Raw genomic sequence first — 16,763 nt, forward strand, 5'->3', positions numbered from 1 at the left:
GTGCGGCTGGGGAGTCGGCTGGTGAACTTGTACAGTGAGTGGGGGGACCGGCTGTCAGTCCGGGCAGCGGTATGGGTGTTGGTGCGTGCCCCCCCACCCCGTATCTAATCCCTGTGCCTGGCAAGGCCTGTTGTTTTCATCCCCCTCATCTCACCGCGGTGGCGGGGGATCAGCTGCCTTATTGGGTAGCGACGGGTGGGGGCCCCCCCTCGCCTACGCATTTAACTGGCTGCAGAACTGAGACCCCTCCTGTACTGGTACTGTTGATTCTGCACCAGCGTGAGCCTGCACACGGAGCTGTGGTGGTGGCTAGATCTGTCCAGCGCTGGGCATAATCGGCCATCTTACCGGTTGGCGACGGATGCTCCCTTGCAGGCCGGCCTTGACAGGGTGGCCCCTCCTACCCACTTGATCTTTGGGCATCGTTGGGCCCCTGCTTGCCAGTGCTCCCAGGCAGTGGTTGGCAGACCCCAGCTGTAGTGAGGGTCAGTCCGGGCTTGCCTGTCCAGCGGTCGGTCAAGCCCTAGGAGGGGGGACATTTCAGCCCCCATATCGGGTGGCACTGGGGAACTCTGCGTCCTCCGGCTGTCTGTGGAACGGGTACCGTCCGGATCGACTGGTCGCTCGAGGGACCCCAGGAAAGGCAGTGGAGGTACCCGGGTCCGGACGTGGGTCCGGGGTCACACCCCCGGGATCCGCCGAGCCGCAGGGCCCCCTAGGGATCCGGGACCCACATTGTTGGTGCTGTGTCCTGACAGTTGACGGTGTCCACGGATTAATCTCTTCTGACGAGGTCCTCGTGTGGCTCGTGGACATTCCACGCATCTGCAGGTCCCTGGATCCCCTCCCCCACAACGATCTTTCATCCTCTCCGGGTCTCTTGCGGCCACAGTGACATTGAGACTGGCCCCAGGCCATGGGGAGGGATAAGGGCCACAATGCTACACTGGCCTCCACACAGACCAAATTTGACCGGTTTACTACTTCCGAGTCGGAGCCTCCTGGGGGGCGGTGGGGGGATCTCCCCCCCCTCAAGACAAGGATCTGGCCACCATCCTCCGGGCTATCAGTGCCTCTCAGGTGTCCGTGGAGGGAAAGATTGGGGAAATCAAGGTGGACGTGTCCCTCCTCAGAGATGACCTTCGCAACACCACCGCCCGGCTGACAGGTCGAATCCCGTATCTCCACGGCCGAGGACGACATCTCCCAACTTAAGGATAAGGTGGCCCAACTTCGTGCTCGTACCGGGGAGCTGCACAGGCGTGCTGAAGATGCTGAGAATGGCACACGTCGTAACAACCTTCACCTGGTGGGGTTTCCTGAGGGAGTGGGAGCGGAACAAACGGCCACTTTCGTTGAACAATGGTTTAGGTCCTGGATGCCAGGAGATGCTCTGTCGACTCATTGTAGAGAGAGCCCATAGTTCCTTGGCGCCCAGGCCACCTCCTGGTGCCACGCCCCGCCCCATCATCCTTAAAATCCTCAACTTCAAAGACCGTGATGCCATCCTACGGGCGGCCAGGGCGAGAGGTCCCCTCAAGTTCCAAAGTCATGTCATTATGGTATTCCCAGACTACACCAGGGAAGTTCAGGACCTCCAATGCTCCTACAAGGAGGTTAAGAAGAAGCTGCGCACTCTGGGCCTACAATATCAGCTCCAATTCCCAGCACGCCTTCAAGTCATTTTTCAGGGCAAAACACAATTTTTTGAATCTCCCCAAGCGGCATGGGCATGGCTGACAGAGGAACGTCCCCTCTGCCCCGACACGAAAACTCATCAGAACACACAGGGTCGCAGCCTGCGGGGCTGGGATCGCCGGGACGCCAACGACGACATCGCACTAGGTCTTGTAAGGGGCGCCAACTACGTGCTTCGACAACCAGATCCCTCAATGTGGTGCCCCTGACTGCCGCGACTCCTCCAGTCAATCAGGCTCTCCACCGCGAAGCAGGAGTTGCTCCGCAGAGGACTTAATGGGCTCCTCCCTACCGCGGGCTCAGGTGGATTCGGACCTTTCTCGCATCCCACTCTTTAGTAGCCATGTGCTCAGGTCTGGACGCAGGACCGCCATCGGGGTACAGCGCTTCATTGGGGGGGGAGTCAACAGACTCTGATGGACTTGCATGCTCATTTACATTGCATTATGCCGATGCTCTGGTTATCCGTTCTTCTGGAGGGGTCCTCCGCGCTACTGATCCAAGCGTTTTAGTTTGGTTTAGTTGAATGGGGGGTCGACAGATGGTTTTGTTCTTGAAGTGTAGGGTGGGGGGAGGGGGATGGGGTTTGGTTTGGGATTGGGTTCTTCCTCTGGCGTTGTTCTTTTATTTGTTTTGTTGTTTCAGCTTCCACAGACAGGTATATGCCTTCTCTGCAGATATAGCACAATCTCTTAGTGCGCGTGACCAACCGCACACGCATCGGCCCCAGCTTGTACTCATACCGATCAATGAGGTGGCGCGGCCTAGCCCCAGACACCACCCGCCATGACTGATAACACCATGACCAGGGCTTCCCTCCATGTCCTGTCCTGGAATGTTAATGGTCTCTTGGACAGGCTGAAGCCCACTGCTGTCCTGCTCTATGCACAACGCCTCCACATCAACATCCTTCTCCTCCAGGAAACACACCTATTGGGTAACTGATGCCCCTTTCTTGCCCGTTACGGGTATGACAGAGTGTGGCACTCCGGCTTCTCCAGGGGTTCCCGGGGGGTGGCTATCCTCATGCGACGCAGCTTACCCTTCGTTCTGTCCCGGGTGATCCACGACCCTCAAGGCACATATGTGATGCTGTGCGGCTCTTTGGCCGGCTCCCCTCTCCATCTTATGTCCCTATATTCGCCTCCCTCGTTGCGTACCTCTACACTGGCACTGACCTCCACCCTCCTAACCTCTCTCCCCCTGGGCATCACGGTGGTGGGTGGCGATTTCAATGCGGTCTCCAATCCGGCCGTAGACACAACGGGCCCTCCCTCCGCTGTCCGCATTGCACAAGCCAAACAATTGAGGTCTTGGTCCGAATCACTCGGCCTCTGTGATGCGTGCCGTACGTGGCACCCGCGCGCCACCCATTTTACCCACACCTCCGCAGCCCACCACACGCAGGCACGCATAGACATGATCTTTCTCCCTGCCACTGACTGCTCGACAGTTGTAGATACTCGTATCCTACCCAGGGGAATTTCAGACCACTCACGGTACTCCTCAGTACGGGGACTCCCCCTCCCTTGGCCCGTCATATGTGGAGGATGAATGCATGGTTCCTCCAAGATAAAGAATTTCGGAAGACGTTAGGGAAGGAGCTCGAGCATTACTTCCTCACCAACGAGGGCTCCGTATCCTCCCTCGGAAGGCAACCATTCGGGGCTTCGCTAAAGGGCAACATAAAAAGCAGAGGCAGGAGCAACACTGGGAAATCACCGCAAAAGAGGCACAGGCGCTTCGTTTGGAGCAGTCCCTTTCCCTGCTTGATGACGCAGCCCAAAGCCGACAACTAGCCCTTCTCCGGTCCGAGATTAGACAACTATCTATAGACGCAGCCAAGCTCCTATGGTGGTCCTCGGTGGCAAGAATCTATGGCTGGGGAGACAAAAATGGCACGATTTTACACAGGCTGGCCACTTTCCCCAGGGCGAACCGTATAATTCCGGAAGTGGTGGACGATCAGGGATTGGTATGCAACGCCCCCTCAGTGATGGCACGCACGTTCGCCAGCTACTATCGGCGCTTGTATGCCGCACAAACCCCAGAATCATCACTCCGTGTTCTCCTCGGAAGGAGCCACGTCAGTCTCCCCCAGTTAGAGACAGCAGCCCGGGAAGACCTAGACCGCCCCCTCTCGAGAAAAGAAATTGAGGAAGCCATTTCTCTCACGTCCCCGGGCAAGACTCCGGGACCAGATGGTCTCCCCCAAGAATACTACACAGCTTATCGCGACACACTGGTGCCCCACTTGGCTGGGCTTTTTCAAGAAGCCCTCGATCGGGGCTCCTTCCCGCCGGAGACAGACATTGCCACTATTGTGGTCCTTCCGAAATCCCAGCCTCCCTACCGTCACTGTGCGGACTACCGTCCCATATCCCTCCTCAATACCGAAATCAAACTCTATGCCACCATCTTGGCCCAACGGCTAAAGCCATATCTGCCCAAGCTGGTTCATCCGGACCAATGTGGCTTTATGCCCGCACGTGCGACCCGGCATTGCCTTCGGAGGGTACAGCTGGCTTTGGCCCACCAACACCTACTTACTCCCTATTTGGCCCTCCTCCATATAGATTTCAAAAAAGCTTTCAATTTGGTGGATTGGGTATATCTCCAAGACGTGTTGGCCGGGATGGGATTTGGGCCTCGGTTCCGGGCACTGGTCCGAGTACTGTACGCGCAGACGCGGGCACGGGTGTTGGTGAATGGCGTCCTGTCCGAGGCCTTTCCCATTACTAGGGGCACGCAACAGGGTTGGCCCCTTTCGCCCCTGTTGTTTGCCCTGGCAGTGGAACCCTTGGGGGTCCTGGTGCGGGCTGATATCCATGTTAAGGGTGGGAGTGGCCAGGCACCGAAACGGACAAGATCACGCTCTACGCGGATGGCGTCCTGCTCTTTCTGGCTGAGCCCGCCTCCTCGGGACCGCATTGTCTCCAGTTTTTGCAAGCGTTTGGGCGAGCGTCAGGTCTTCGGCTGAACCCCGGGAAATCTTCACTGGTCCCCCTTCACCTGTCAAGGGACTGTTACGACTGGCAGTCTAATATTCCAATCTGGCATAACTCATTTAAATACCTGGCAATATGGATTACTATGCTCCCAGAGCTGGGCTGGTCCCTCAACGTAACCCCTCTGGTCAAAAAGGCCAAAGAAGACCTTCAGAAATGGAAGGCACTGCCCCTGAACCCTCTGGGCCGGGTCGCCTTGTTTAAAATGTTGATCCTCCCCAGGTTCCTTTATGTCCTCCAGAACACCCCGTTCTGTTTTCCCAGATCCTGGTTTAAGGAGTTGGACGGATTATTTACCAAATTTTTATGGAATGTTGGGAGGTCGCTTCTGACTCTCTCCACATGTCGGATCCCTTCTTTCGATGGGGGCATGGCCATGACGCATCTGTACCTCTACTTTTTAGCCACATGTTTGCTGGTGGTCCACGATTGGTTCAACGGGGTATGGTCTGACCCGGCCTATCAGCTGAAGCTGTGCAAACTGGGATTTTCTAAAGTACAGTCCATGTTGTATGGGGGACCCGTCCCGCTTCAGCTGCCAGAAGTGACGCGTTCGGTATTCCTGGCTTGGCGGGCTTCGCTGCACCACACCTGCTGGACCGGCAAATTGACCCAATGCACCCCCCTCTGGCAAGGGCTTGGCTCCGGGAAGTGAGTGGTCTACGGGGGTTCAAAGCCTGGGACCTCATAGGCATATCACAGCTTGAGGACGTTTGGGTTGGGGATCACATGCTTTCCTTCCAAGATATGCGCACCCGTTATTCCCTGCACCCCTCCAGTTTTATAAGTATTTGCAATTAAGACATGCCCTTCACGTACACATCGCAGACAACACTAGGCTCCCGGAAGACAGCCCCATGGAGGCCCAGACGCTACTGGGGGAACTTGGGCAGGGGGGCACTTTAATCAACAACACTCCCACCTCGTTGGACAGACTGAAGGAACAATGGGCAGACTGGGTGGGGCCACTGGATGAGGTGGATTGGCGTGATGCGCTCATGGCACCCAAAACAATTACTGCCTCCGCCAAACTTAGACTCATCCTCATCCTCTGGCCTGTGATGCAGAGAGATGCCGCCCACCATTGGTAATCCCTCTGTGCAACCTGGTATAGTGGTGGCGCGTGTGCGATGGAGACCTCCCTACGTTGGAGCGCAGGAGCACCTCTACCATTCACAGCTCCAAGGGGCACCAAGCGGTTTTCTCACACAAGTCAGCAATGTGTCTCCATGCGACCTGCCAGACTTCACCACCAGGTAAGTGCGATCACCGACGCTTCAATGTCTGCTGCCATAGCCCAGAAACTCCACAGCACATCCGCATCCCGATCCGGGTCCTTGATGCAGGCCCAGCAAGGCCTCCGGGCCACAGGGACTGTCCACGCTTTCAAGGTTTTGGATGCCATGGTGTTGAAAGGAATGCGCATTGATAAGTGATGCATCACTGGTTTTGTCCAGCAATGAGCCTCTTTTCACGATTGTAGCCCTGGATTTCTTCTTCCCCTGGGACTCTGGCTGGTCATCCTGGCTGTTGAGGGGTTTGGGGGGGTTGTTGATCTGTGCTGCACTTGGCCCTGGCTGCTCCGTTCTGCATCCCATTGGTTTTGTTTCCTATTTTGTATTGGAGGTAGACTTATAGGATATTTTTGCCTCTATTTTTGTCTGTAGAGGCAAAAAAAGTCACGTTGGGCTGACTAACGTGAGATTTTTTTGCCGCTACTGAGCCTTTTGTCAGTTTTCGCCCGCTAATGTCAGAATTTGTATTGCCTTCACGCTAGTGTTAGCAGCAGTTTTCACTGCGGCTACCTGAAACTATCGCCATGTAGCAACATATTGTAAATACATCGGGACCATGGCGATAGTTTTCAGCTATTGGCCGTGTTAAGATAACTGCCGGTAACTAACGCTAATGCTAGTTAGCTGCAGTTCTTGTACATATGCCCCTAAGGGGCATATGTACAAGCCCCTATCGCCATGGGAGAGTCACTTTTTCCGATGTTCCTGGGACAATAGGGGCTTCATGGCTTAAAGCTGCCTCGTTAATAAAGCACCCTTTCACGCAAGGCTTAGTGTGAAAGGGGTGGGCAGTGGGTGTTACGGTGGGCGTTCCACCACAACACTCATTGTTTTTTACGCTGCCCCCTATTTATAAGGGTGATGTAAATAAGAGGCAGGGTTAAAATTGAGACCAGGGAAAACCTGGTCTTAATTTGGTGAAACAAGGAGAAATGCTTTATTTCTCCTCGTTTTTGCTTTTTCCATGTGTGCTGGCTGCCTTGTGCATAAACAATCTTTAAAAAAATGAAATGTTGTAACTTCCATGTGTGCTGCATTAAGCAGCACACATAGAAGTAACAAAACGGCATTTAAAGACTGTTTATGTGCAGAAAGGGACACCGTCTGTGAGAAGTTGGCCTGGTATATGCTGTCCACTAGTTCTAGTGGGCAGCCTGTACCAGTCCAAAAAACCCCTTATTGATGATAGGTTAAAGACAACCTTTATTGAAAGCTATCCTTGTGGTAGCTATGGAGAGCAGCCTTCAGGCTAAGTCTTGAAGGAATGTAAAGCAGCTTGTTTTACCAGTCTATAATCTCTTGAATGATCAAATGAAAAGACAACCACACCAGGTATATATTCAAAATATATGTATTTAAGATAACACACACCCCTCTAGTCTCTTTATGAGACTGGAGTTCAAAGTACTTAAGTTACAAGTGATCAAGCATCAGTAAAAGCACAAATACACGTTTGGGCCCTAGGGGCGTACCAAACCATATACTAAAAAAGTGCCTATATCACAGTAAGGGGTTCATGCACCACCTTACTCAGGCTGCAGTAGCAGACCTGTGGTGTCATTTTGGAGTGCTTCCCAGGGGTGGCATAATACATGCTGCAGCCCCTGGTAGGCCTCTGGGGTACCTCTGCCCTGGGTACATAGTATACCATATACTAGGGACTTATTAGAGCCCTCCAGAATCCAATCTGAGATGTACCTAATGTACATGGAATCCATTTTAGAGAGGAAGCAGCTAGGCTGGGGTCCTGAATATTAGGGCCCAAGCCAGATTAAAGTTGAAAAACAGGGAAACATCAGCAAAAAGTGGGGGTACCCAGGTGAAGCAGATCCTACTCTCCTACACCTTCCTACACATAAACAATCTTCCCCTGCATGCCGAAACCCTTGCACTATGGTGCAAGGGTGCCTGCGTTGGCGCAAACTGCTAAACTTAACGCTAGTGCTGGCGGAAAGGCAAGGCTGCACCATATTCTTGTAAATATGGTGCAGCCTTGCGTTTCTGAAGTGGCAGAGTAAGGCATTGAGCCATGACAGCTAACGCCTCACTCTGCCACTTCTTTGTACATATGGCCCTTGTAGGAGAGGGATCTGCTTCACATGGGTACCCCCACTTTTTGCTGGTGTTTCACTGTTTTTCGACCTTAGTCTGGCTGTGGCCCTGCTAATCAGGACCACAGCCTAGCTGCTTCCTCACTAAAATGGTTTGCATGTACATTAGGTACATATCTAATTGGATTCTGGAGTGCCTTATAAGCCCCTAGTATATGGTATACTATCTACCTAGGGCATAGGTACCTCAGAGGCCTGAGGTTCCGTGTGAGACGGGACGGCACTTTCTGAGTGGTGACGAATATGGATGAGTTTGGTATCTATGAACCGCAAATGACGAGTATAGTGGGTGTACGAAGTTTCGCTATGCAGCCACGTATGGTTCATCTCATTTTTGGGTTCGTTCATCCGAACCCTCGGGTTCCATTTTAGATACAGCGTCCATTTTGTTTCTTGCCCTCAGGTAGCCAGCGAACGGGATTTTTGTCCGCTTCGTGACCCTGGAACTTTCAAGCTAGTACGAAGGACACGTGTTTCTTTGAGGTGACTTTTACGATGAGGGAAATGACACGAGTGAGGCAGATGGCCCCGCTCAAGGCCCATCTTGCCGCTCCGGTCTATTGTTTCAGTCACGCATACATTAGACACGAGGTCTTTGACCCCTCTATCGAGTTTCCTTTATTGCCCCTAACACTCTTTTCTAACCTGTTGTGCATCCTCGTTCTTTCCCCGCATTCTGTTTTTTGTCCTTCCTTAATGCTTTTATGGCGGAGGGAATATGTTTTTACAGTTGGGAACTGGCAGGACTGTTGTAATTATGTTCCGGCCTCCTGAAACATGAATGCGACCCTTTTGAAGTTTATTGTGGGAACCGAGTTGTAACCTTTGTTCGCCATACTGTGCTATGGCAAAAACGTGTATAAAAGGAGCGACCCACTTCTACGAATTTGAAGCAGTCTCCGAGAACCTACACGTTGTGTACTTCTTGTGACCTCTGTATCCCTGCAGTAATAAACGCTGATCTCTGACGTCGCTGGAAGTGTCCCGTGTCTCTGTGTTTGGTACGCCAGAACAGGTAACCCACGAAGGTTTCAGGTGTTGTTCCCTGGCACCGCTGGGTCTTAAGAATAACCCAGTCCTTCAGTTGGCGCCCAACATGGGGCGACATCAACGGTACCGGTCCAAAGCCCGACGATCGTGAGGAACTTCGTGTGAAATCTCCGAGGGAAGGTGCACCCCGTTTCATCGATCCAGTTGTCGAAATAAGTGGCCCGACGTCTTTTCCCGCGAAGATCCCCGCCTCCTGACGGCTGCGACGGACCGATGCCCTGACTGTCGACCTGTTTTGGCGCCTGGCGTAGTCCTTTGTACGGCGAGACGATTGACGGGCCTTCCTGGTGACGCCATTGTCCTCTCAGTTAAGTATTTGTGGGTCGCTCCCAGTGTTGCTTTGTTGTTTGCATGGTTCCATAGCATTCGTGGTTCTTAGTTGTTGGGTTTTATTTGACGATTGCAATTGCCAAAAACCGAGGGTCTTGCATCTTTGCGAGGACATCGTAATTCGATAGCCCTTGAAGTTTGCATACTTGGTTAGTGTGCACGATGCCTGGCCGTAGTACTTTGTTTGGGTTTCTCAAATGTTGCAGCATGGATTCCCGGCTGGAGGATTCATGTCCGATACCTCCGGCTGGAACTCCGCTTTATGAGCTCTATAGTCGCCATGGCGTGGGTCCTATCGTATATAATGAATATTGGGTTCGTTACACTAAAAAGGATGGCGTCCTTAGTTGGCCACCTCATGGTAGTTTCGAGACTGCCATTTTAGATAACTTGGAAGCTAAATTATTTAAAAGGAAAGCTAGGCCGGCCATGTTTGATTCCTTCCGGTTATGGCGGAAAGAGGCCAAACAGAAAGAAATCAAACAGAATAAGAAAAATAAGCGAGAAGGTGTTATTACGGTGATGCGAAATGCTGAACAATATCAGTTAGACAAAGATGAGAAAGAGCAGGAAGTTAGTGCTCGGCTTCATTATATGGCAGTGGACAAATGTTATCCGGCGCTACCTTCTACGATCGATAAGACAGGAGAAGAATCGGTGGAAGATTCGCTTTTGTCTTATCTGATGAAATCGCCACCTCCCTATGCTCCCGATGTTATGGGTCCCGTTCGTCCGCCTCTTCCTCAACCCGCTGCTTTGGCGGCTGCTGGTCAGCCCGCCGTTCCTCCCGTACTCCCGAATCCCCTGGGGCCTCAGATCGTACATCCTCTTGTTCCGGCTTCTCTCCCTATTGCGCCTTTCCACGTCCCTCCTCAGCCTGTCGTTCCCGCTACTCCTGCTGCTGCGTCTACTTCTACTGTTTCCACCCCTATGGCTGCTACGCCTGTATCTTCTTCCTCTTCTCCTTCTGTTCGTAGTCGTCTCATGACTGCTGTTGCTTCTCTTTATTCTCCGCTTTTTGGGCCGATACTTGGTTCAACTCTTTCAGACGTTGCTCAAAGACGCAGCCAGCTTCCTGATGGTAGGGAACGTGAATCGTTGGTGAAAACGGCACGTAGATGGATTCGTAACCCTGTTAAATACACCCCACGTGTAGTGTTCGAAACGTTTTCTCAGTTTAATGTGCCCACGCAGCGATTCGTGTTCGAAGAATTGTGTAAGTCATTGAAAGAGGAGTGGGACGATGATATAGTGGATGATATACCACCTGAGGTTTCCGAGCTACAGCTTCGGTTTGCCACGGGTGTAATTGTAGGTGACAAAGTTCGAGAGGCTCTGGAACGCTTGTTATCCTTTCGATGTACAGTGCAACCACGTGCGCTGTTTAAGGACGCGACCGCGGAATGGATGGCACAACCTGGTCAATATCCTATGCGGGAAGTTCCCCCGGTATGGATGCCAGGTGATCAGGCTGCTATCCCTCCTGTCCCAGGCCATTTCCAGAGAGTGTGGATACACCTCCCTTGGAAACGATCAGAAGTGTTACAAGTAAAGCAATCCTTACCTGATCCCCGTAAGAATCCTGCGGGTTACTATAAGGAGCTGTCCCAATTGGTGGATGCTACTGTTATGAACCTAGCCGATATTGATATGTTGTTCGGCAATGTGGTGCCTCAGCCGATTTGGGCGAAAATTCGGCACGAGAATCACGTAGCCGAGTTAGGCGGTGACTGGCCTGCCCTTACAGCGGCAGATGCCCGGCAGGTTGGTGGGGCTAAACCCGAACAGATTATTGTGGCTTTGCCCCAGAGAATAATTACCCTCATGAAAACACTTATGCCAGCGATGCGCGTCAATTGGGACAAATTATCGGCGTGCAGGCAAAAGAGGGATGAAAGTGTTTCTGATTTCTTTACAAGATTTGAGGAAGCGTTCATTGATCATAGTGGTCAGGACATGGGTTCCGAGGGTGGTCAGCGGTTGTTCGTTGATAAATTTGTATCAAATTTGTCACCCGACCTTGGCAACAAGTTGAAGAATTCTGAGAGTGCGTGGGCTGTCTCTACCACTGCCCAAATATTGGCTACGGCCCAATATTACGAAAATAGAGAAAAAGAGGAAAGTGAGCGTGCAGAAAAGAAAACTAAGGATCTCAAAACTAAGGTTTTGTTGCAGCAAGCCTATCCACCGCGTTCGAATTTCAGTGATACACAGCAGCCAAACAGATCGCAATCACAGTTCTCTAGACCACAGCCGCGCAATGCTTCGCCCGCACCTCGTTTTGTGCTGGGATACAATCAGTGCGCGTATTGTCGTGGGGAAGGCCATCTGAAGTTTGATTGTCCGGTTCTCCGTGATAGGACCAATGGCGTATCGGCTCGGGGAGGACGTAGCGGTCCTCAACAGGTCTCTCGTGGTAGAGGTCGCGGAGTTACCCAGAATCAGGCCGAACGCTTTGCGACGTCTTCGGATTCGCAAAATTGTTTCGATCGGCGCGAACAATCGTCCGGTCGGTCTACACAGTATCATGTGGATGATTGCTATGTTGAGTATGATGTTGATGCGGATGGTATCTACTAGGACAGCCATAGACAAAGGAAGGGAGAAGTATCAGTCCCGGTAGATCAGAGAGGGCCTTATGTTGCAGTAGCCACTATGGGCGTTGTTGAGCCTTTTCTGTTGGACACTGGTGCAGCAAAAAGTTCCATCATGCATTCAAAACTCCCTGGCGCGCCTTTGTCTGGCTTCACGAATGTTTCCGTTGGATTTTCTGGCGCCCCCGTTAGCAATCCAGTTTCTAGCCCTTTGCCCCTTACAATTGGGTCTCATGAGCTGGAAGCTCCTTTGATTTTGACTACTGGTTGTGGTGAGAATCTTTTGGGTTTAGATTTGTTGAAAAGGTTACATGCGACTTTGTACTGTTCTCCTACGGGTGTGGAGCTTACGTTGGGTAAGAGCGTGATTTCCCCTATGTATTTATCGATGGATAAGTTCCCATCGGAATTGAGATCTCTCCCAGACTCCTTGTGGGCGACAGGTCCCAATGACGTGGGCCTGTTGGATATACCACCTTATGTTGTACAACTAAAAGTTGGTGCGCGTTTGCCGCGTATACCTCAGTATCGTATTTCCCTCGATGGTGAAAGGGCACTGTTAGCGATCATTTATGATCTGATCGGCAAAGATGTTATTGAGGAGACACGAGGTAATGTGTGCAATAGTCCCGTGTTGCCGATTCTGAAACGAACGGATCCCTCCAAGCCTCCCGTGTATCGTCTAGTTATCGACTTACGGGAGGTAAATAAAGTCGTTGTTCCGCAGTTTCCTGTGGTGCCAGACATTACAGCTTTACTGACTCTGATTCCAGCCACTGCATCATGGTTCTCGGTGATCGATCTGAAGAATGCGTTCTTTAGCATTCCGATTGCTGAGGAAAGCAGAGATTTGTTTGGTTTCTCATTGGGTGGTCGTAGCTTCAGATTCAAACGCGCTCCACAGGGCTACTGTGAGAGTCCATCAATCTACAGCCAAGCTCTTAAAAGTCAGCTTGATGCATTTGTGTTACTGGCTGGTGCAGCCTTGATTCAGTACGTTGATGATCTGTTGGTTGCTGCTGACACTGAACAGCTCTGTAGAGCCGCTACAGTGTCTTTGTTACAGCATCTCTGTGCTTTACATCATAAAGTGTCACCTTCTAAACTACAATATTGTTGTCAAGAAGTTACCTATCTCGGTCACTTATTGTCAAAGGCGGGAAGAAGGTTGACCCCTGAACGAATTGCAGCAATTGCTCGAATGCCTGTGCCAGCAACTCAGAGAGATGTGCGTGCCTTTTTAGGTATCACGTCATACTGCAGACAGTGGATCCCGAACTTTTCACTGTTAGCGAAGCCATTGGTAGCTCTCACGTGCAAGGACGTTTCAACTCCTTTGCCTTGGACGGAGGAATGCCAGAAAAGTTTTTCTGAACTACGTGATGCGCTGTGTTCGGCTCCTGTGTTAGGTACTCCTGATTACAGCAAGCCTTTCACATTATACGTCCATGAGAGGGACGGTTGTGCGTTGAGTGTTCTAACGCAACAATTTGGTGATAAGCAGCGTCCGTGTGCATATTTTTCCTCGACCTTAGACCCGGTGGCTAGAGTGTTGCCAAGTTGCTTGAGAGCGACAGCGGCAGCTGCGGCGTCTATTCGGCAGTCCGCAGGTCTGTTCATGGACAATATGCTCATAGTAATGGTTCCGCATGCAGTTGATACGCTCTTGAATCGGACAAAGACTCAACATCTGACGAGTGCAAGGTTGTCCGGGTACGAGCTGACCCTTTTGGCAAGTCATATACAGATTAAGCGTTGTAATGTACTGAATCCGGCGACATTGTTGCCGATTAATATAGGATCAGATGATGTGCTGCCCCATGATTGTTATTTACGGACTGAGGAAGAAACAAAAGGTCGTGTGGACCTGAAAAACACCCCCTTGTCAGACCCTGATGGTACTTTGTATGTGGATGGCTCTTGCTTCAAATTGCCGAATGGCGATGTGACGACTGCGTATGCTGTGGTGACATTAAGCACGATTGTGGAAACTGCGAGATTGAACCAGAATTCAGCACAAGCAGCAGAATTAATTGCATTAACAAGAGCGTGTGTTCTGTCGAAGGGAAAGCGAGTGAATGTGTTTACCGACAGTCAGTATGCGTTTGGTGTTGCGCATAACTTTGGAAGATTGTGGAGAGAAAGAGGATTTATGACATCGCATGGTACAAAGATCCAGCACGGCCATCTCGTGAATGATCTTTTGGATGCACTTACGTTGCCTAAACAAGTGGCGATCGTCAAATGTAGTGCACATCGGAAAGTGACGGATGATGTTGGTTGTGGTAATGCATTTGCGGATGAGATTGCTAAGGAAACGGCTAAGAATCTTGCGACTCGAATGTATGTCACGAGTTCAGTAAGGTGGCCGACGGAGACTGGTATGTGTGAAAATACTGTTGAAAGTGTGAAAGAAATGCAGAGCGAAGCTACTGAAGCTGAAAAGACCAAGTGGAAAGAAAGTACAGGGAAATTGGATATGCATGGATGTTGGGTTGACCTGACGGAATGTCAGAGGTGGATGTTACCAGACGCGTATGTATTAGCTGTTGTGACGATGGCCCATGGGTTGTCACATATTAGTGCGAAAGGAATATGCAAGTTCTTGTCTCCTGTATGGAGGAATGATGGTATCGCTAAGTGTGCCGAAAGAGTGGTTAAAAATTGTATGGTGTGCTTGATGCACAATCCCGGAAAAGGTACCCCCACTCCCCCTGGTCATTTCGCTCCTCCTGCCTGTCCCTTTGAGGTTATCCAGCTGGACTTTATCCATCTGGAGAGATGCAATAACCTGAAGTATGTTTTAGTTGTGGTCTGCGCGTTCTCCAGATGGATTGAGGCCTATCCTCTTAAGGATAATACTGCCCTGTCAACAGCAAAAATCCTGCTAAAGGAGTATTTTCCTAGGTATGGAATGCCGCGGATTGTGTGGTCGGATAATGGAAGTGAGTTTGTGGGAAGTGTAATGCAGAGTGTGTGTAAAGGCCTTGGGATACGACAGAAATTCCATAGTGCCAACCATCCTCAGGCAGCGGGTTTGGTCGAAGGGTACAATGGTACCCTGAAGCTGAAACTCGCTAAGATTCAAGCTACGACTGGTCTGTCATGGCCTGATGCCTTGCCTCTGGCTCTCCTATCGACCAGAGCAACTGTACACTCTCGAGTAGGGCTCAGCCCATATGAGATTGTGTTCGGTCGCCCTGCAAATATTTGGGGAGTCCCGAGACCTAGGGCTTTTGATAGTCTTGAATATCCAATGTTGATTGATTACTTGCATGATTTGACCACTAAACTACGGTTAATTCATCAACAGGTCTTCGAAGCTCTACCAGCGCAGACAGAGGGTCCTGGACACCAGCTTCGGCCAGGTGACTGGGTGGTCACCCGAAATTTCGGTCGGAAGCGTAACTTGGAGCCCAGATTTGTTGGACCCCACCTAGTCTTGTTGACGACGAGGACAGCGGTTCGACTGGAGGGCCGGAAAAATTGGGTCCATGCCAGTCACACAAAGAAGGTACCGATCCCCTTACCAACCGACGGTTGGGTGAGAACTGGGATTTTGGCCGGAGAAACTGAGACTCCTCCGCGTTTTGTGCCATTCAGCGACGCCCAACTTGTGGAAGAGGATTCGTCTTTGCCGAGTCCACAGGTGGAGTCATTAGTAGCAGAGAACCCAAGGTCCGACTCGTCATCCACTTCATTGAACACTGTCGTGCCAGCTGAACAATTGTTCGTAGAGCAAACTCGACCTGGAAGAAGTCGATACTTTCTTCGTTCAAGGACTTCAAGGACTAATAAAAATTAACAGTATAGTGGTTTTTAACGTTACGAATATTATGAACAATTACATCCTTTCTTTCTGAGTTTTTGTGCTTTCCACTGCTAAGAGACTCGTAATAAATCTGAACGTTTCAAGGAAACCTCGCCATCCGGGTTACCGTAGGGCCGTGCGGGTACTTCTTTCTGTTTAGCAGGTTTCTGACGTTAGGTTGGTTACTTTTGTCGATTCCTGGGAACTCCTGGGGATTGATAATCGCTACTCAGAACGAAGTGCGTCAAGTACGTCACGGACGGTTTGTAGAGGATGGCATTCTCTAAGCTGATGGAAGAAGAAAGGGTGTTGGCACAGAGATCAGAGTTATGGAGGGTTGTGCAAACAAAATGTTTTTTGTTTCAGGTGTTTCTATTGTTCCTAACTGTATCTATGTTATTGGTGGGTGGAGTGTATTTCGGAGTATCGTTGTTCTTGCCTTCTGTTTCACCTACCTCTTCTCTTAACCTAAGTTCCCTCACCACTGTCTCCCCACATTCCTTTCATCCTTTGCCTCAACATGAGCAGGTTAGACGTGCGGAATTCATGAATAATTCCTTTGTTCAACTCCTACATCAGCATCAGTTGGTGGTGAATACTACCAATTGTTGGGTATGTGGGTTAATGCCACACACCATGGATAGGGGTATTCCGTATCTGGTCCTCCCATACAGTTCCCAGGGTTCAGCTCGAGCATTCCAAACTATGTTCCGCAGTGCACTAGATTCCTACCCCAGTCGAGAGCCACGATCTGTCAACTTCGGTCCTGGGCCGTACCACAAGCCTTTGGCGATAGCCATAGCAGATCTGGACAGAGATGTTTTCGATGCATCACTCATTCCAGACGAAGAAGTGCAGGCCTATAA

At 51.0% G+C, this 16,763-nt stretch overlaps 1 protein-coding gene across 1 annotated transcript in view; it reads left to right on the forward strand.

Moving 5' to 3' along the window:
- LOC146808619 (NACHT, LRR and PYD domains-containing protein 3-like) overlaps positions 1-15,827 on the forward strand; it is an 874,093-nt gene extending 858,266 nt beyond the window's left edge. Inside the window, exon 8 of the mRNA XM_085623649.1 lies at positions 15,400-15,827. Within this exon, the coding sequence (XP_085479775.1) occupies positions 15,400-15,526 (127 nt within the window). The 3' untranslated portion in view covers positions 15,527-15,827. The remainder of the gene's footprint in view (positions 1-15,399) is intronic.
- Positions 15,828-16,763: the final 936 nt, after the last annotated feature.

This window comes from Triturus cristatus, chromosome 8 (genome assembly GCF_964204655.1).
Source record: "Triturus cristatus chromosome 8, aTriCri1.1, whole genome shotgun sequence".
Lineage (NCBI taxonomy): Eukaryota > Metazoa > Chordata > Amphibia > Caudata > Salamandridae > Triturus > Triturus cristatus.